This window comes from Rhagoletis zephyria, unplaced genomic scaffold, assembly GCF_001687245.7.
Source record: "Rhagoletis zephyria isolate East Lansing unplaced genomic scaffold, Rhagoletis_zephyria_1.1 Rzeph_scaffold_07744, whole genome shotgun sequence".
In the NCBI taxonomy this organism is placed as follows: Eukaryota; Metazoa; Arthropoda; class Insecta; order Diptera; family Tephritidae; genus Rhagoletis; species Rhagoletis zephyria.
Genome location: NW_016164826.1, coordinates 13,495 through 29,902, shown reverse-complemented (window position 1 = coordinate 29,902; position 16,408 = coordinate 13,495). Strand labels below are relative to the sequence as shown.

At 34.1% G+C, this 16,408-nt stretch overlaps 1 protein-coding gene across 1 annotated transcript; it reads right to left on the bottom strand.

The window, feature by feature from the left end:
* Window positions 1-6,752: 6,752 nt before the first annotated feature.
* LOC108374468 (prickle-like protein 3) lies at window positions 6,753-12,462 on the bottom strand (the record flags this gene model as incomplete). Its single annotated transcript, XM_017630445.1, has 3 exons — window positions 11,937-12,462; window positions 7,121-7,497; window positions 6,753-7,051 (listed from the first exon to the last, which is right to left on the bottom strand). Coding segments are annotated over exons 1-3 (840 nt in total), but the record flags the coding sequence as incomplete, so codon positions are not given.
* Window positions 12,463-16,408: the final 3,946 nt, after the last annotated feature.

Genomic DNA, 16,408 nt, shown 5'->3' with positions numbered 1-16,408 from the left:
AAACAATAAAAGTCAGATTTAACTTTTATAATTGACCAAAAAAATAAAAATCAATCACATCACATTGCTATATACAAATGTTAAAAAGACCAATTCTTTCCGATTGACTTTTTGCATTGAAATTTTGAAAATAACTATTATTTTCGGTCCCTGCCCATAATATCTACGATGCATGTAATCTGCCTATGTATCGGTGTGTAGCAGGACAACGTCTGCCCGGGCTACTAGTACATCATAAAAATACATCCGCTTACCAAATTTGAGTCGGATATCTCGAAAACTGAGGGACTAGATTGCGTTCAAACTAGGGTGTTCGGTTCTTCGGTTCCTGATTTTGAAATTAAGAAAAAAACCGGTTTTATTTAAAATAGTTTTCATACAGTGATTGTATGTATTAACAGTGAAAATAGCTCTTATTTAGAAAAGAGCATAAAAATAAGTACACATTTTTTTAGATCAAAAGTAAAAAAAATAAAAATCCGTGAAAATTTCACGTTTGGTATCTTTTTAACTTTTTTTTAGTACTTTACTGCATTTTTTTACATTTTTCGGTTTTGAGTAGTGCTCTTGCCGCCGTAGCCGAGTGCTTAGAGGTGCCTATAGCCACTGGGGAAGTTAAATTTCTGTTCCCAGCAACATCAAAGTTTTGTTTTGTTTAATAGAGGTCGCCCCTAAGCATACAATGGCAAACCGACCGACACAACATCAACAATCAGAACACTAATTGGAGGAAAAGCTCGGCAAAATACATAGAAAACGTTTAAACGCCAAACGTTCATTTATTTGTATCAAATATGATATACTGCTCCTCCCCAAATAACCTAGGATATAATTTTAAAACTACTTAGGGATTTCCCTAAACTGGAAAAAGCCTTGAAAACTTCGAGAAACTAAAAACTTTTATTGAGATCAAAATTTTTTTGAAAAAAAAAAAAATCGGTTTGTTCGATAAAGAATATGCGGTTTATTCGATATTCGAAGAACTAAGCTTCAAAAAAAAACGCCTATAGATATCAACAAAACCGGAGGAAACCGCTTTGGAAAAACCGAGTCAATTACCGTAGTTCAAACAGATGACACACGGACATGGCTAAATCGGCTCAGCACGACTTTCTGCTCATTTAAGTATACATTCTCATGGGTCTATCTCTTCTTCTTCTGGTTCTCACAAATATCGCACCAAAGTTATAATACCCTTTCATATTCATGAAGGGTATACAAAGGAAAATAAACCAAGAAATATTGTATATATTTCCAGCTGGCATTCAGTGGGTGTGAACAAACAACGAACAAGTTCAATGATAAATTGCAAACAACAATGTAGCGCATATTTTATTTAGATGAATGGGAGGTGCTAATGTGTGTGTGTGTGAAAATTTAAGAATTCCCCAAATTCAAACCTGCAAACACTTGTATCCTAAAAAGTAAATACGTACAAGACATACAAATGCATACATATTTATGCATGACCTCATTTACCCTAAAATGTCTACGTAATACAGTTATTTGTCTTATTTCAGCAAGCAGCAATCCGCCATTAAAAACTTCATGGTCAACAATGTTGTAGGACTCACCGGCTGACTTCACTCGGTAAATGCACTCCTATACACCCACACAGATGCGATAATTTGCTGAACTTTAAGGGCAATAAAATTTGAATGGTTTTACTACAGTTATATTGAAAAATGATATCATGCATTTACATATATGCGTGTGGGACGGAATACAAGTATGTAGATATGTATGAGATGGGGGAACGAGCATGGGGCATGCATGCATGCATGAACAATTGTCGCTCGTGAAAGCCATATATTTAGTACGTATTCACTGCAATAGTCAGTGCACGATAATGTTGTTGCGAATGGATTTTCAAATATTATTCGTCTCTGCTTTGCAAAACAGCGCAATCAGGCAGCAACATGTTGTTGACTCATTCGGTCGAATATTAGTGTTTTATTTTTGGTACTGTAGCAACAACAAGTGCTGTGGTGAATTCCGATTTGGTAAAATTGTACGCTTGGTTGCTATTGCTGTTTGTCTTGTTGTTCGTGTTAAACGTTCGCTTGAATAAACGTTTAAGTGAAACGAATTCCTATAAACAATCGGACGTATTGGCGATTTGTTTCGTATCTGTTGTATTTACAAGATATCTCTTTTGTGCAAAATGCTAATCATTGTCAACAGGTGAGAAAATTTATTTTATATACATTGGCAATTAGCTGTTGACAGGATTAAGGTCGGAAAAAAATAAATAAAAAATAAATGTATAAAGATGCATCTTTCTATGAACAACAGAGATACTTTTGAAATGCATGTGGGCCAATCCATGTCAAATACATCATTTTTTAATTGAATGAATTTTGGTTAGAGAGCTTTTCATTTATCATAAAACGAAGTTTTGCAAAAGTGTAAAAAAATTAAAAACAGGTTTTTGTAAGTAATGCAAAGTTCTAAATTTCATAATTTCCGGTATTTTACAAGCTTATTTTTCTGGAAAACTTTAAAACTATTATAGTTATAAAAATTGTTTGAGTCCTTTATTAACGGTGGCATTTAGAGATATGTAGAAAAAATGTATAAATAAAATTCGAAAAATGAAAAAATTACAGAATGTTGAAATAAAAAAAATTTAAAAGCAAAAACATTTTTTTTCGTATTTTAAAATTAAAAAAAAAAATTTCAATAAGGTGTGTTTTTGATTTTAAAGATCTGAATTTTTTAACTTTAAAAAACTTTTTTTTTGCAAAATCTAAATCAAGTTATTCAACAATTTATATTGAGCTCGAGGCCGCTTTAAATGAAAGTTTTTATTATGGAAAAGCAACAATAATTTCTAAAAATAGAATTATTAGCAAAAAACCAACAATACCAACAACCATATGATCAAGTGAATTGCAGCGGAATAGCTGCACTTGATTGTGTTGGCATAACAAAAATGAAAATAGTGGAAAAAAGCAAACGATAATTTACAAGGCGTACTTAGCACGGTGCATAGACAACTGGCTGAGTCAGTGGGATCGTCGGTTCGAATCCTACTGAAAGAAATCTGATGGAAATGTGGTGATTTCCGAAATAGCTATCACTTCTACCCTTTTTTCAAATTATTGTTGCTTTTTCACAATAAAAATTTTCATTTAAAACGGCCTCGAGCTCAATATAAATAAATGTTATAAAGGCCAAAAAAATAACAAAAACAAATAAATAAAGTTATGTTAAACAGTTTTTATTTAATCTAAACTAGTTTTTAATTTAGAATTTGCAGTATTTTTTTTCAAAGTTCTAAAATTCGTGTCTTAAAAAAAAAACAAACTTCTGGAAATTTTCATGATCCTTCACGATCACGAAGAAACACATTTCAGTTGAACTTGAAAAAACTGCCAATCAATGCCTGAGGTGTTCAATGCGCTGACAGAAAAGTTGCTGCTATTTCATTTACATGCTGGCAAAGAATGTGAAAATGTGAGTTATGTGCGATAATACTTAGGAGGTGGAAAAGAAAGCAGGCTATAAATAAACAGTATTTATTCAGAGAGATAATTCATGCCGAACAGCGCTGCTTGCAGTTTTCTAAAGCGATTATTTCCTGTAAAAGTTATAATATATATATATTTGTACGTATGTCTTGTTTTGAAACGACGCCTTCTCTGTTTATTTAATTTTAAGTATTTTACTTATAAACATTGGATAGAAGAATTTCGTTTTCCTTCATACTTTTCAAAGCGAATCATTTCATTTAAATTTCAAAAGCTGTTTAAGTACTTTACTTTTGCAAATTTTTTTAATATACCGTAATTCCAACATTGTAGATGAGCTGGCATTTCTGGATGGCCTACGGTATTCCTAGGATGCGAAGAAGCTTGGGCATTGTAACGGCTTCACAGTGGCACATAATGTGCTTTGGTGTTTTCTGTCCTTGCCGCCAAGCCACATGCATTGATCAGAGCAAACAAATACCAAGTTTGGCAAGTGTTTCATTACCTTGCAGTGGTCGGTAAAACTAGAAATGCAAGGTCTAAAAAGGTGATGTGGAAGTCCCTTATTTTGTCCTACAATCCTTAGAAAGGATGGGTGCATAAGCTAATTTTTCCAAGTTTAGATACGTTTTGGTCAGCACCAAAACAGACTTTAGAACAGAGAACTGACCATTTCTGGTGCTGAACATGCAAAACCTTGACTAGGTTGACTGGTTCTGGTATTACCAAAATTATATTTAATTAGAGTTATTTAGCAGTACCAATTGAACTTTTAGAACGCAATGAAATTACAGGCATTATCAGTTTTGTGCTAGTTTACAAATAAATCACTCAGGTAAGACAATTTCAAAAGTCCAGAAAGCAACAACTTTACAATAATGATAATCAAACAAAGAGCTTCAACTTCAAAGCTGTGCACAAATTCAGGTTAAATGTATACCGAAGACAAACTGCCCAGAATAGACGTATAGTGAGTCAAGAGACCGAGCGTTATCTCTCCGTTCAGTATCTGGAATCTAACTCTGTTTTCGGCCATTATCACATGCGTATATTAAAGATTGATCTCAGTTTATAGCTTCAGTTTTTATTCATTCAGCGAGAATAACATTAACACTTTCCAGGGTAAGGCTAGGAAAACCTCCTTGTAAAGCTAAGGTTAGTTCTCAATAGAGACGTGTAAACACTCAATAGAGCTCTACGAAGCCACCTTACCTACACAGTCTACGCGAGAGTTATTTAGCGAGACTTTTTCGCCGTACACACACTACATCGCAACTAGATCGAGAACTCTAATACAACTCTACGCTCTATTTGGCTAACCAAATAGACTTTTGGCTCTACGGAGACGTAAGGTAAAATCGTGACAATGAATTTCATCACAGTGTGTTAAATTTTGAAATGGCTACGACATTAAATCTTATATTCGGTACAAGCACTCCATTTTAGAACATAGTCAAATAACTTATCGGGAAGTTTTCTCTTGTTTTCACAGGCATTTTAACCGCTTTTCTAAAAGCCTCGCTGCTTGAGCTAATATGCCCTTTTTCTAACTTGGATAATACCTATATAGTTTTGGCCGGAACTGCTCGGAGAAATTCCTTTCAAGGAAATTTTTAATTGCAATGATTGTCTGATGTGAGTCCAAAAGTAGACGTGGTACCGAAGAGAGAGGTTGCCGCCCCTATCAAAAATTTATACACATAAAAATACAAATTTAATTTCTAGATAAATTTATGTATTTTAGGGAATTTTTTTCGGCAAATAAGTATCTATAATTTGAAATTTTAATTATCATCTCTAGTGCGAAAAAGTATTTTATGACGTTAGCGAATACGTGAATGCTGCACAAATCAAAGAAGAGTTAGCGGTTTGCGGATGGCACCACCTTCATTTTCTACATCATAGCTCTGATACATGTACATATCGCAGCTTAATTCACAAAGGCCCCAACCAAAATTTTTTCGAAACTGAGTTTTTCACAAGTAGGTTGGTAGGAGGTATTAAAGTATACCTTCAATACAAATTTTGATGTGCTAGTACCAAAAACAACCCTAACTGAGTTGCCACTTTTTTAAAAGCCCTACCCTGCTTGTGATACTATTTTTGTAACGTTTTTTGCTTCTCCTGTAAAATAAAAAAAATTGTTGGTTTGGTCATTTGTGAATTAAGGTAACGATATGTACAACAGGCGTTGACAACAATTCAAGCTAGAAAACTAACTCCAGGCGAGAGGTAACAATTGCCTACCGTCTGCACTACCGTGTAAACTTAATTGAGAGGAAATTTTTATTTCAGTAAAACACTAGCGAGATTTCTGTACCGTGTACACTTAGCTTAACGCTATTTCGATCACAAAGCTGCGCAAGCCTCTAAAATGGTAAATAAAAGGAAATCTTGTTCTTCACACACAACTGATAACAGTCAAACTTAATGAGCTCGGGCACAATATTTTCGTTGCATGTACACCCTTCTTTTAAATATTCACAATGTTTTGCAAGCTATAATTTTTTTGTTAATTCTGTACAAAAATATGGTTCATACAAAAACATATAAATCAAAGTTTCAAACTGTATACAAAACTAAGCAAAATTTAACGAGTTTTCATCAAAATTTTAAACCTTTTACTCAGATTTTCTGATATACAGTTTTATAGCCCATTCAATTTTAGTACAATGTACAACTTTCCAACAAATCGCGTTGATTTTTAATAATTTTTTTGCTGACGGCTCTAGGATTTTTCTTCATACAAGGTATGAGCGATTTTTTTTTTTTATATGGAAGAATTATTTTATTTCACTTTCACTGCAACATTTATGTATAATTAATAGAAATAACTCACAGACTAATAGATTTTTATTTATTATTTGAGTTGGAAGTTATCAATACTGAGTAGTTTTTATCGCTATCGATTTTTTGTGCTCCATTCAAACCAAGAGGCAATGTATTAATCATTTATTTAGAACACACGTTATGAACGAATTTGTCCAATTAAAGTAAAAAATCAGTTAACTTCTCGATATTTCATAAAGCTGTTATGACTTTTTTTGCTCTTGCACTTTTCAATAAAATTATTTACATTAAAAAATACAGCATCCTAACTGGGCGTGAGCTTAAACAAGAATGCGTAACAAATTCGAATTTCATACAAAAATTTTAGACCAAAAGCAATACATTTTACCTTTCACAAAAATTTGCTGAATAATTTTTCCTTTGAAGTTAGAAAATAAATAGCACTGCGTGAGAACTGCGAAAGAGTACCGCAACATACTGCCGACTAACCGCCTTTGCTGCAACAACAAGAGTGCCAACTTCAGCAATGTTGTTGTAGGCGCTAACCGACCGGTCAAAGGTGACTTTAAGTTTTGATAATAATGAGTTGACAGTTGGTTGGCATAAACGACCAAATATTGAATTACCTGCGGCGGCCTGTGTAGTCAAAGGATGATTAAAAAGGATACTAAGTAGTGANCACATAACGCTCTCGATAAACTTTGGCGCGGCCACCACCATTTCACCGGTATTGATCTCACCCTCACAGTGCGCGCAATGCTCATCGTAGGGCGCATCCTTAATGTAACCTTTCAGTGAATTAAATTTTATTCAATCTTTTTTTTTTTTCTCACATCCAGAATGCATTTTCCACTCACCTATATCCAATGCAATTTCATTACGCGCCGTCACGAAATCCTCGAATGACGCTTCATGTTGCTCTTCCAAGTGCTTGCAGTGTTGCAGCGACAAATCCTGCTTAGGCAGCTGATAGGCGATTTGTTGTTCGCGATAGCGCGCCCCCTCCGTACCAATTTTCGGCACTTTGTCCACTGGCAACTGTTCGAAGTAGCGATTGATGCGCGATGAGGCACGTATGCCAGGCGGCACCCAAGTGTAGCCGAGATCGCGCGGTTCGACACCCGATTCCGCTGGTGAGACGACCTTGAAGCCCAATCGCTCATGCACCGTTGTGGTTTGCTGTTGGTAAATTGCGTGCGCTTCACGGGGGCATTTGCAGGATTGGCAAGTTTTTCTGAAAGAAATAATAAGGAAAAAATTTATGAGAAATTTTCAGATAAAAATAATAACGATACAAATTAATTAAATCACAGTTTTTTTTTATAAATTAATTTAAATATAAATAAAAAGCAAATTTTATTTAAAATGCTTAAATTAACATTCATTGAAGTATCGCGGTCAGCTTTGTGGGTAATGCAAACTGTAATGCTAACAGTGCTTTAACAGCGCTGTATGCTTTTCAGTGAAAAAGCTCAATTTGTATGCTGTTAGGCGACAACAGCGAACCTTGTGGGAATTTTTTCAACTCTCTTTGGTAACTTAACAGCACCAACACAATTGAAGGCAAAATTTGAAAATAAATTTAAATATGAACGAATGTAGTTATTCAATAAAAATTGCCTCATCACATAGATCTCATTTGTGAGCAATGGATTACTCCACAAATGTCCAAGCCTCGTGCATTTTATTCTCCTCCACTTCTCTTGAGCACCTAACAGAGGACAAAGGGAATATTCTTTTGAGCTTATTTTGACCTCTGAAGCGAGGATTTACACAGTCTACCATTCATACTTGTCTTGGTTTACGCTCCGTTTGTGAAATGTAGAACCTTCTAAGGTAGCCTGCGCTTTTATTAATAGATCTTTGCGGTCTTTTTGTGTGCCTTTTCATGATCCTAATAGCAGATGTGCTATACATGGCGATGGCTTTGGCATCTACCGAGGCCCCAGATTACATGCAATTTATGCCCACTAGAGGGTTTTCCACCCGGACAGGGATGCGAAATACCCGCTAAAGGACCATAGCAACATAAGAGTGTAGATGCGTCTCAAAGTTATGGGAAATATTTTTAGCTTAACCTAATTGCTCATTGGCGAATCACAATACATGACCGGCTAATTTTATTTGAAATCAGCATTTTCTAACACCACAATGTACGCTGGGAATAACTTGGAATGTAAAATTCCTTAAATTAAATAACAATTTAACTTCTAGGACAGTTCAGCATTAATTTCCAATGCTAGAAATGTAAAAAAGCAAATTTTTTCCTAGGTTGAATGAAATTTAATATGCGCAAAGAAAAATAGTCAAACAATATCAATTTTCAAACTCGTTAACCTCAGGATGGATACATGCATAACCGTTTTAGTGTTCCTGCAGAACGATGCGCTTGAGGAGCGAGCAATTTAAATTTTTTGTTATTTTTTTTTTACTTCTTTCTTCATTTTGCAACTTGGCGGGTTCAAGTTGAAAGACAATAGATATTGCGGTGCATAAAGTTTTCATTTAGCAATTTTTTCTTGAATAATCGCATTTTTATGGCTAACAGCATTGGTTGCTTGGAAACACACAGAAAGGAGATGCATACGCTGATACCATGAATCCATTAAAAAAAAAAATAATGCAAAAGCAAAACCACGGCAACCCACTATTTACAAAGTCATTAGTTTGGCGAAGGAAAATCATCCAGTTTACCCATGTATGTATGTGTATATCGCAAGTTGAAGAGACTATGGGAAATTATGATAGATTAGTAAGTGGGAGGATTCATGGTAGTAATAGAGTGTATATGGAAATACAATAGTTCAGACTATATTTAATAAAAAGCCAAAATAATTATGCTAAAAGGAGTACTAGTTACTGCCGAAATCGACCGTTTTTTATAGGTGTTTTTTAGAGCCCTGGGGATGCTTTCAAACATAGCACGTCGATTAAGTGACAAGGCACACATTTACACAAAAGGAAATCTCCTGCTTTGAAACTCAGACGTGAGTAATATAATAAATATTTTAAAAGCGTTAAAGTTTAACAGGGCAAAAATGTCTCTGTCGTCAAGCAAATGACTTTGGTCTGAAGTATATGAAATTTAGAACTGCAGCCTGTCAAATATACGAAGTCTACTGGCAGTAGCATACAATTGTCCGTGAGAAAATACAGGTCATACAAAAAGCGGGAATGATTGGAAACTGTGGACGCTGGAAGGAAAATGGCAGAAGAGTGCCAAAATAGGACAAATGAATGCGATGGATTAATATTCGCAAGCCTGTATACAGACATTTTTCGATAACTACTAAAAAATTTGTATGAAACAATATATATCGATAACGCGATAATTTGAAATAGCTCAATACATCACCACTCGATAAAATTCGGTAACTCCATAATCCNAGTCATAAAAAAAATTTCATTATCTTGATGAATTTCGATAATCCGATAAATTTTTGGGACTCGATAATTATCGGTAAATTTCGACTACTAAGTGTTTGCGTCTCGATAAATTTCGATAACTCAATAAACATTGATCAATTTTAATAACTCGATACATTCCGATAACTTAATACAAATGTATGATCCGATATATTTCAATAACTATAAACTTCGCTAATCAGAAACTTGATAACTTTCGATAACTAAATTTCTGATGACTGGATGTACATACATATTTCGATTCTTATCGAAAAATTTCAATGAATTTTCTTACCCTTTCAGTTTCCCTACTTCTTATATACGTATAATATATGTATTATGTATCCTCACTGTTTGAACTTTCGTCGTTATCTTCAATTTTGCCTTCATCATTTCATTCTTCATCTGCACATTTTCTTTATTACAAAATCGGTTCGGTAGAATCGCCAAATGGACGGCGAAAAAATTTATGTTAGCGTATTAATATAAAGATTAAGTTGTAATTGTTTGTTTTATAGCGCTCATACGCCGAACTTTTGTCTTTAACGAAATTTTGTAAAATAAAAGAAAAAAAGAATTTACTTTTTTGGAATGAATTTTAAAAAATTTCACCAGCCGGACTTTGTGGCCAGTAAATAAAGTTCCGAGCCCAGTTGCCGACCAACATCACAAAATAAACATACAAATTTTTTTTAATAGCGTTCGCCCCTCGGCAGGAAATGGCAAACCTCCGAGTGTATTTATTCTGCCATGAAAAACAGCTTCTCATAAGAAGTGGAGGCACGTGGGTGGTCATCTGGCTTCTAGTAAGCAACTAGCTCGGGATTATGACTGATGCGTTTGCGTCTGAGGCGCTGGATGCCTTCTACCAATATAAATACAGCATATTGAGGCAGGAATAAATTAAACTAAAACCTGAATAACTGTATACGCTGCTAGTTGTATTCGTTTGACAGTACAAAAAGAACGTAATATCCAATGAACAAATACGTGCAGATTGGCTCTTGGCATTTCAGAAAATACGTTGCAGTTGAAAATAAAATAATAATAGCTCGATTGGTTAAATTCATATCCAGTGGTCCCAAACACTAGTCATATGGGAGTGTATTGAGTTTGTCAGACTAAAGCAGGCATCACGATTCGTACATTTGCACATTTGGCAGCCACAGAGTGGTGTTGTCTAGAAATTTTTGTCGCGAACGAATTCAGCTCAATAACAACTTTCCAAACAACAGCTCTCTGTAAATGTGGAAATGTACATTTCTGTACAAATGTACAAATCATGTGAACCATGTTTTATACTTGCATTTGCAGGTACAAGGTAAATTAATCATATATTTTTGAATTCTAGAAGTTAAGACCAATGTCACGCCTTATATTTTTGACAAAAAAAATATTTGTCTGTGTTTAATTGTTAACAGCTGTCTAAAATAATAAAACTACAATTTTAATCAAACATAAAAACATGTTGTCGAGACTTTTATTATAAAGCTTATAACTGGTTGGGGCCCTGAGCTTAGTACACCTTGCGACAAGCATCTTTTTTCATAGACCACTAAATTCTAGTAAAATAAAGAGTAAAATTTTAACTTGCTTAATAATCGCATTGATTTTTGGTATTTTTTTTCTCACCGTGACGCATTTTTTTCAAACAAAAAAATTGTCGAATATACATACTTTGTATGGAAGGAAATGCGTTAAAATATTGAATGGGTTATAAAGCTGCACACTCAAAAAAAGTTGAAAATTTAGATGCTACTTTGCAATTTAAAAATGAGCATCTAAAACATTTCTTAATCAACTTTTGACAAAAAATTTGAATTCTCCGATCGAAAACCAATATTTTTTGTTGGAGCTAGCGAGTAAACTAAGTAATTAATTTTTTTTCCAAGTTTTTCTCAACCAAATTTTTTTGGCGTTTTATAATGATTATATAATGGCACTATATCTCTTTTGTGGGCCATTATGTCAGCTTTGGCATCCATGTTTTTCCATATTTTTATATTATTTCTATCAAGAGATTTACAATTTTGTTCATCGACAAACTCAAATCGTACACTATGCGGCATAAGTACATACGAATATTTTACAGATACTTTATATAGTAAACTACAAAGATTTTATAATAAATATACTACATATCGAGCTCTAACTGCCAAAAAACATAAGAACATTTTTTTTTTAATTACTGGTGTTCTGTATAATAAAATAAACAGAAAGTAAGTAAAATAGTAATAAATAAAATAATTTCCTTTCGCATTTTCTTACCTTACAATGAGATCATAGATTTCCTTCTTATCGAATACTTTACAATATGCATGCAGGACATTTAGACAAGCGTAACGCATACCCGTCCATGGTATAGACTCTGACGCTAATGCCTCCCACAAGGGACAGTTAGCGTGCCGATCCAAGTCAAGCATTTTCACCATTGTTTGAAGATTTTATTATTTTTGTCTTTATTAATTTTTGTATTATTGTTTGATTCAATACTTGTTGATAGATGTGTGTCGAAAACATATGTACGTACATAATTTTTAACACTTATGCATGTATGTTTTTACATATGCTATCGAACTGTCACCGCGCAAATGTCAGCGGCATTTTCGAAAACAGCAAATTCAATAAATGTCTTTCAGTTCAATTCGATTGTGTTTTCGTAATAAATTTTTGCAAATTTTTCTGCTTTTCTCGATTCTTGCTGCGCTCCTCTTGCTGAAATGATCACATTAACATCGACATAAATTATACTGTGTAAACAAAATTTTAAAACCATTATCATTTCGACAGTTTTAGGGTATAAATAATTTATGCGATGTGGCAAGCGTTCGTGTTGTGTTGCACCATCCGGTGTGGTGGTGGTGTGTTATTGCATGCAGAAGAGAGCATATGTTTATGTTTTTCAATTTCAATTCATTTTCTGACATTTTAATCATCGCCATCATTTTGACCTTACATATGTATGTGGAATAACCAAAAAATTGGTTACTGGAGGATTCACATACTCGTACATATGTACATATGTGTGTATGTAGTTAGGTAGGTAACATTTAAATTTTGTAGTTTTGTTCGAATGTACATAAATAGATAGTACATATGTGGTCAACTGATTTTTGGCAACCAAATTGTTTGTTTTTGCTTGCAAAACCACGTTTGCGTTCGTATGTGCGGCTGTGTGTAAAATTAAAATTACTTGAATGATTTCTCCAATGAGGCTGTTTACTATTTGTTACGAAGTTATTTTCGCAATACAAATACACAAATCAGATCAAAACAGTAGTCATGCCTTTCTTCATACAAAGAATTCCAATTTAATCACTAAAATCGCGTACAAACATTGTTTTGCAGATTAAAAAAAAGGCATTCAACGTATGGCATCGGATTTTTGATCTGTAAATACCTTAGCTCTCGGTAACGGAAAATCTGTAAATGCTTCTTTCGTGTACAAATGAACATTTCTGGATAAGTTCAGGGCTAATTCAGAAACATTTCCGGTTAGTTTAGGACCTTTTCAGGACCATATTTCACGACTATTTGAGGATCATTTTAATGTAGCTCTTTCGAAGCAAATTTAAGACTGTTTCAGGAATATTTCGGGATTAGTCTGGGTTATTTTGCGACTAGAAAAGGCCCATTTTGGGACCGTGAAAGTAACCGCGCAAATATATGAAATAATTAAATTGTTAGGCAATAGATTAGTGTCGAGTGTATTGATGTGCTCAATCGACACTTTTAAGAACTGATCGATTCCGATCTATTCAATACTTTATACTTTTTAGATTTATAATAAGAGCGTAAAACATCCTAGAGGCCCTATTAGTGGTGCGATACCATAGCTATCACCATAACCATTGGAATTATCTCTTCTGATCAAACGTATAGGCAGCTCTGTAAACGATAACACAAGGCAACACTGATTTTGGTACAGCAAATGTTAAAGCTGTTTTTGATGAACTGTTTTGTGCTGATTACGAATCCGTATGTATAAAATTTCCATCAGCTCAATATTTTGAGAAAAACGGGGTCGAAGTGTAAAAAAAAGGCGTTGTTTGCAATATTTGAGAAGCTCTAGAAAAGAAAAATAAATTGATAGAACATTTGATTTAAGCTTAGATGAAAGCTAGAAGTCCCGACTAATAATAATAATACTAGTGAACCTACGTGGCGTCAAAACGCCAACATTTGATTAAATTTTTTAAACAGGTGAAACCCTATTCAAAAACCTCTAAAAATATTCCTAATAATTAATCTAAACCATTTCTCAGTGATGAGAGGTCTCGCATGGTGTCGGTTTTCATTTCATCAAATTTCAAACTTCAAAAAATAAAACCTGTGCACATCTATGTAGAGTCCCAGTTCATTAATTTGACTTCTCATTTCGGAAATTCGAAATAACGGTGCAGATGTGATGACCTTAAAAAAAAAAAATAGATGGCAACTCTAATTAAAAATATTATCAGCCTATAGTTTTCTTAAAACTCTTTCGTTTGACACTAATATTTCGATATTTCATTTATGTATCTTTCGTATAAGTAAAACAAATTCGACTTTTCAAACAGGTGGCAGCCACTTTAAAAGTATTCTCAAACTAAAATCTTTCGCCTGGCATTGTTATACATATTTCAATTAACTGATGAATTAAGTTGAATTTAATTTTTTTAAGCACATGGCAACTCTCCTAAATACAGTTTAGAAATAAATTATTTTCAAACCCATTTTGATTTTTGACAATCTATTTAACTTATTAAATAATTTGAGCTTAATTTTTCCAACAAAAAAAAAACCAAATGTTCAGCTTAAAGATTTCTTAACACTCCTTTTGATAACCATATTTTAAAATTTCATGTCACTTATGTATACTTAAACGAAATGCCACTTTCAAACGAGGCGGCAACCCTCTTAAAAATTATTTTCCAACCAAAATATCCTTAAATATTTTTCGTCTGACATTGTTATAAATATTTGAAGTAACTGATGAATTAAGTGGAAATTTATTTAAACACGTGGCAACCCTCCTAAATATAAATAAACCATCGGTTAGTAATTCATTTAAATTATTAAATAGTTTTAGTTAAGCCCTTTAAACTGGGGCAACCCTCAAACACATCAAAAATGTTCTAAATTTTCAAACTAAGTATTTCTTGAAACTCTTTCATTTCACATCCATCGTTAATATTTCATATAAAAAATAGTTCAATTAGACTTCTCTAAGAGGTGGCAAACCTATTCAATATATTTCCAAACTACTACCTTCTTAAACCTCTTTTGTATGACACCCATATAGCAATACCTTATTCACTTACCAAATTCCTTTAATTAAAATTGAATTACATTTTTTTAATATGTGGCAACCCTCCTATACGTAGTTAAATTATAAAGCCTTTTCAAAACCATTTCGATTGATACCCATATTTAATAATTGATTTAACTTTTTAAATAATTTGAGCTTAATTTCTTAACAGGCGGCAACTTTTTTCGAAAAGGTAAAACCTTCTTGAAAATCCACACCCTAAGCCCTTTAATTTGGTACCTCACTTTTGAAAATCGAACGGACGGTGCGGATCTGAGGGCATTGCTGTGTAAATAGCTTGAGTATAATTATTTAACAGGTGGTAACTCCTTTCGAAAAAAAAAACAGTTTGCACATCACATCCACTTTTGAAAATCGAGCGAACGGTGCAGATCTTTTATGCTGCACAAAAAATGCCTTCGCGTATTATATATAAAGATTTAGATAATAGATTGGCGCTTATGCTAGTGTTCGGCCGGGCTTCTCCTCCGATTTGTGGCGTGCGCCTTGATGTTGTCACAAAAAAGGGGAGGGACCTACAGTTTTACGCCGACTCCGAACGCCGACTGTATTTTTATGAGAAGCTGTTTTGCATAGCAGAAGTACCTCCGGAGGTTTACCATTGCCTGCCGAGGGACGACCTCTGTTAAGAAAAAACCTTTCTTTTGCGATGTTGCTTTGACTAGGGCTTGAACCCAAGCCCGAACTACTATCCCCAATAATACCATCCGTGCACCTTGACCTGATAGTCACATACAGTCATTTATCGTCACAAAAATCTCTGCTAAATTATTTGAAATGCACCTTCCACAGCACTAGAGCTCCTACAGAAATTGCTATGTTGACCTCCTAGCGCCTTTATGGCCCATATTCCAGAGCGCTCTTTCAATTCCTATGAAAAGTTTTTGTTCGTTAAAGAATTCCAGCAAGTTTCTGGTTCTTCGTACGTTTTTCGTAGCCCAAAGGGGAAGTTATGCATTGCAAGTGCACAGATGTGTCCACTTACTGCTTGAAGGTCACTACCACACCTGATTGCCCAAGTCCTGTCTAAGAAAAATTTGTTGCGGTCTCTCCAACTTCGTCGTTTCTTGGCACGCTGCTGTTTACAAGAAGCCAGTTAGTTTTATGGTGTGCTACCGAAGAGATTGTACCGAGACTCCGCAGCTTTGCATGCGATTTGAGCTATTTCTTACAGATTTAAGGATTATAACTATAAACTTAGCTGGACTTTATACCACGAAAGCGAATTTTAACAGAGAGAGATATTTAAACACTGGCTAATAAGTTTGCATGGAACTACTAAAGCAATGGACTGTTAATCACGGTCCTTGTACGAAAAGAGTGTCTTTAGAAAACTCTTGCCATATTTAATTTCTTTTCTGCATACAATTTGTGACTGAAAATACACTCTTATCATTCCTTCTAACCGAAAAGCAGCCACATAATAAAA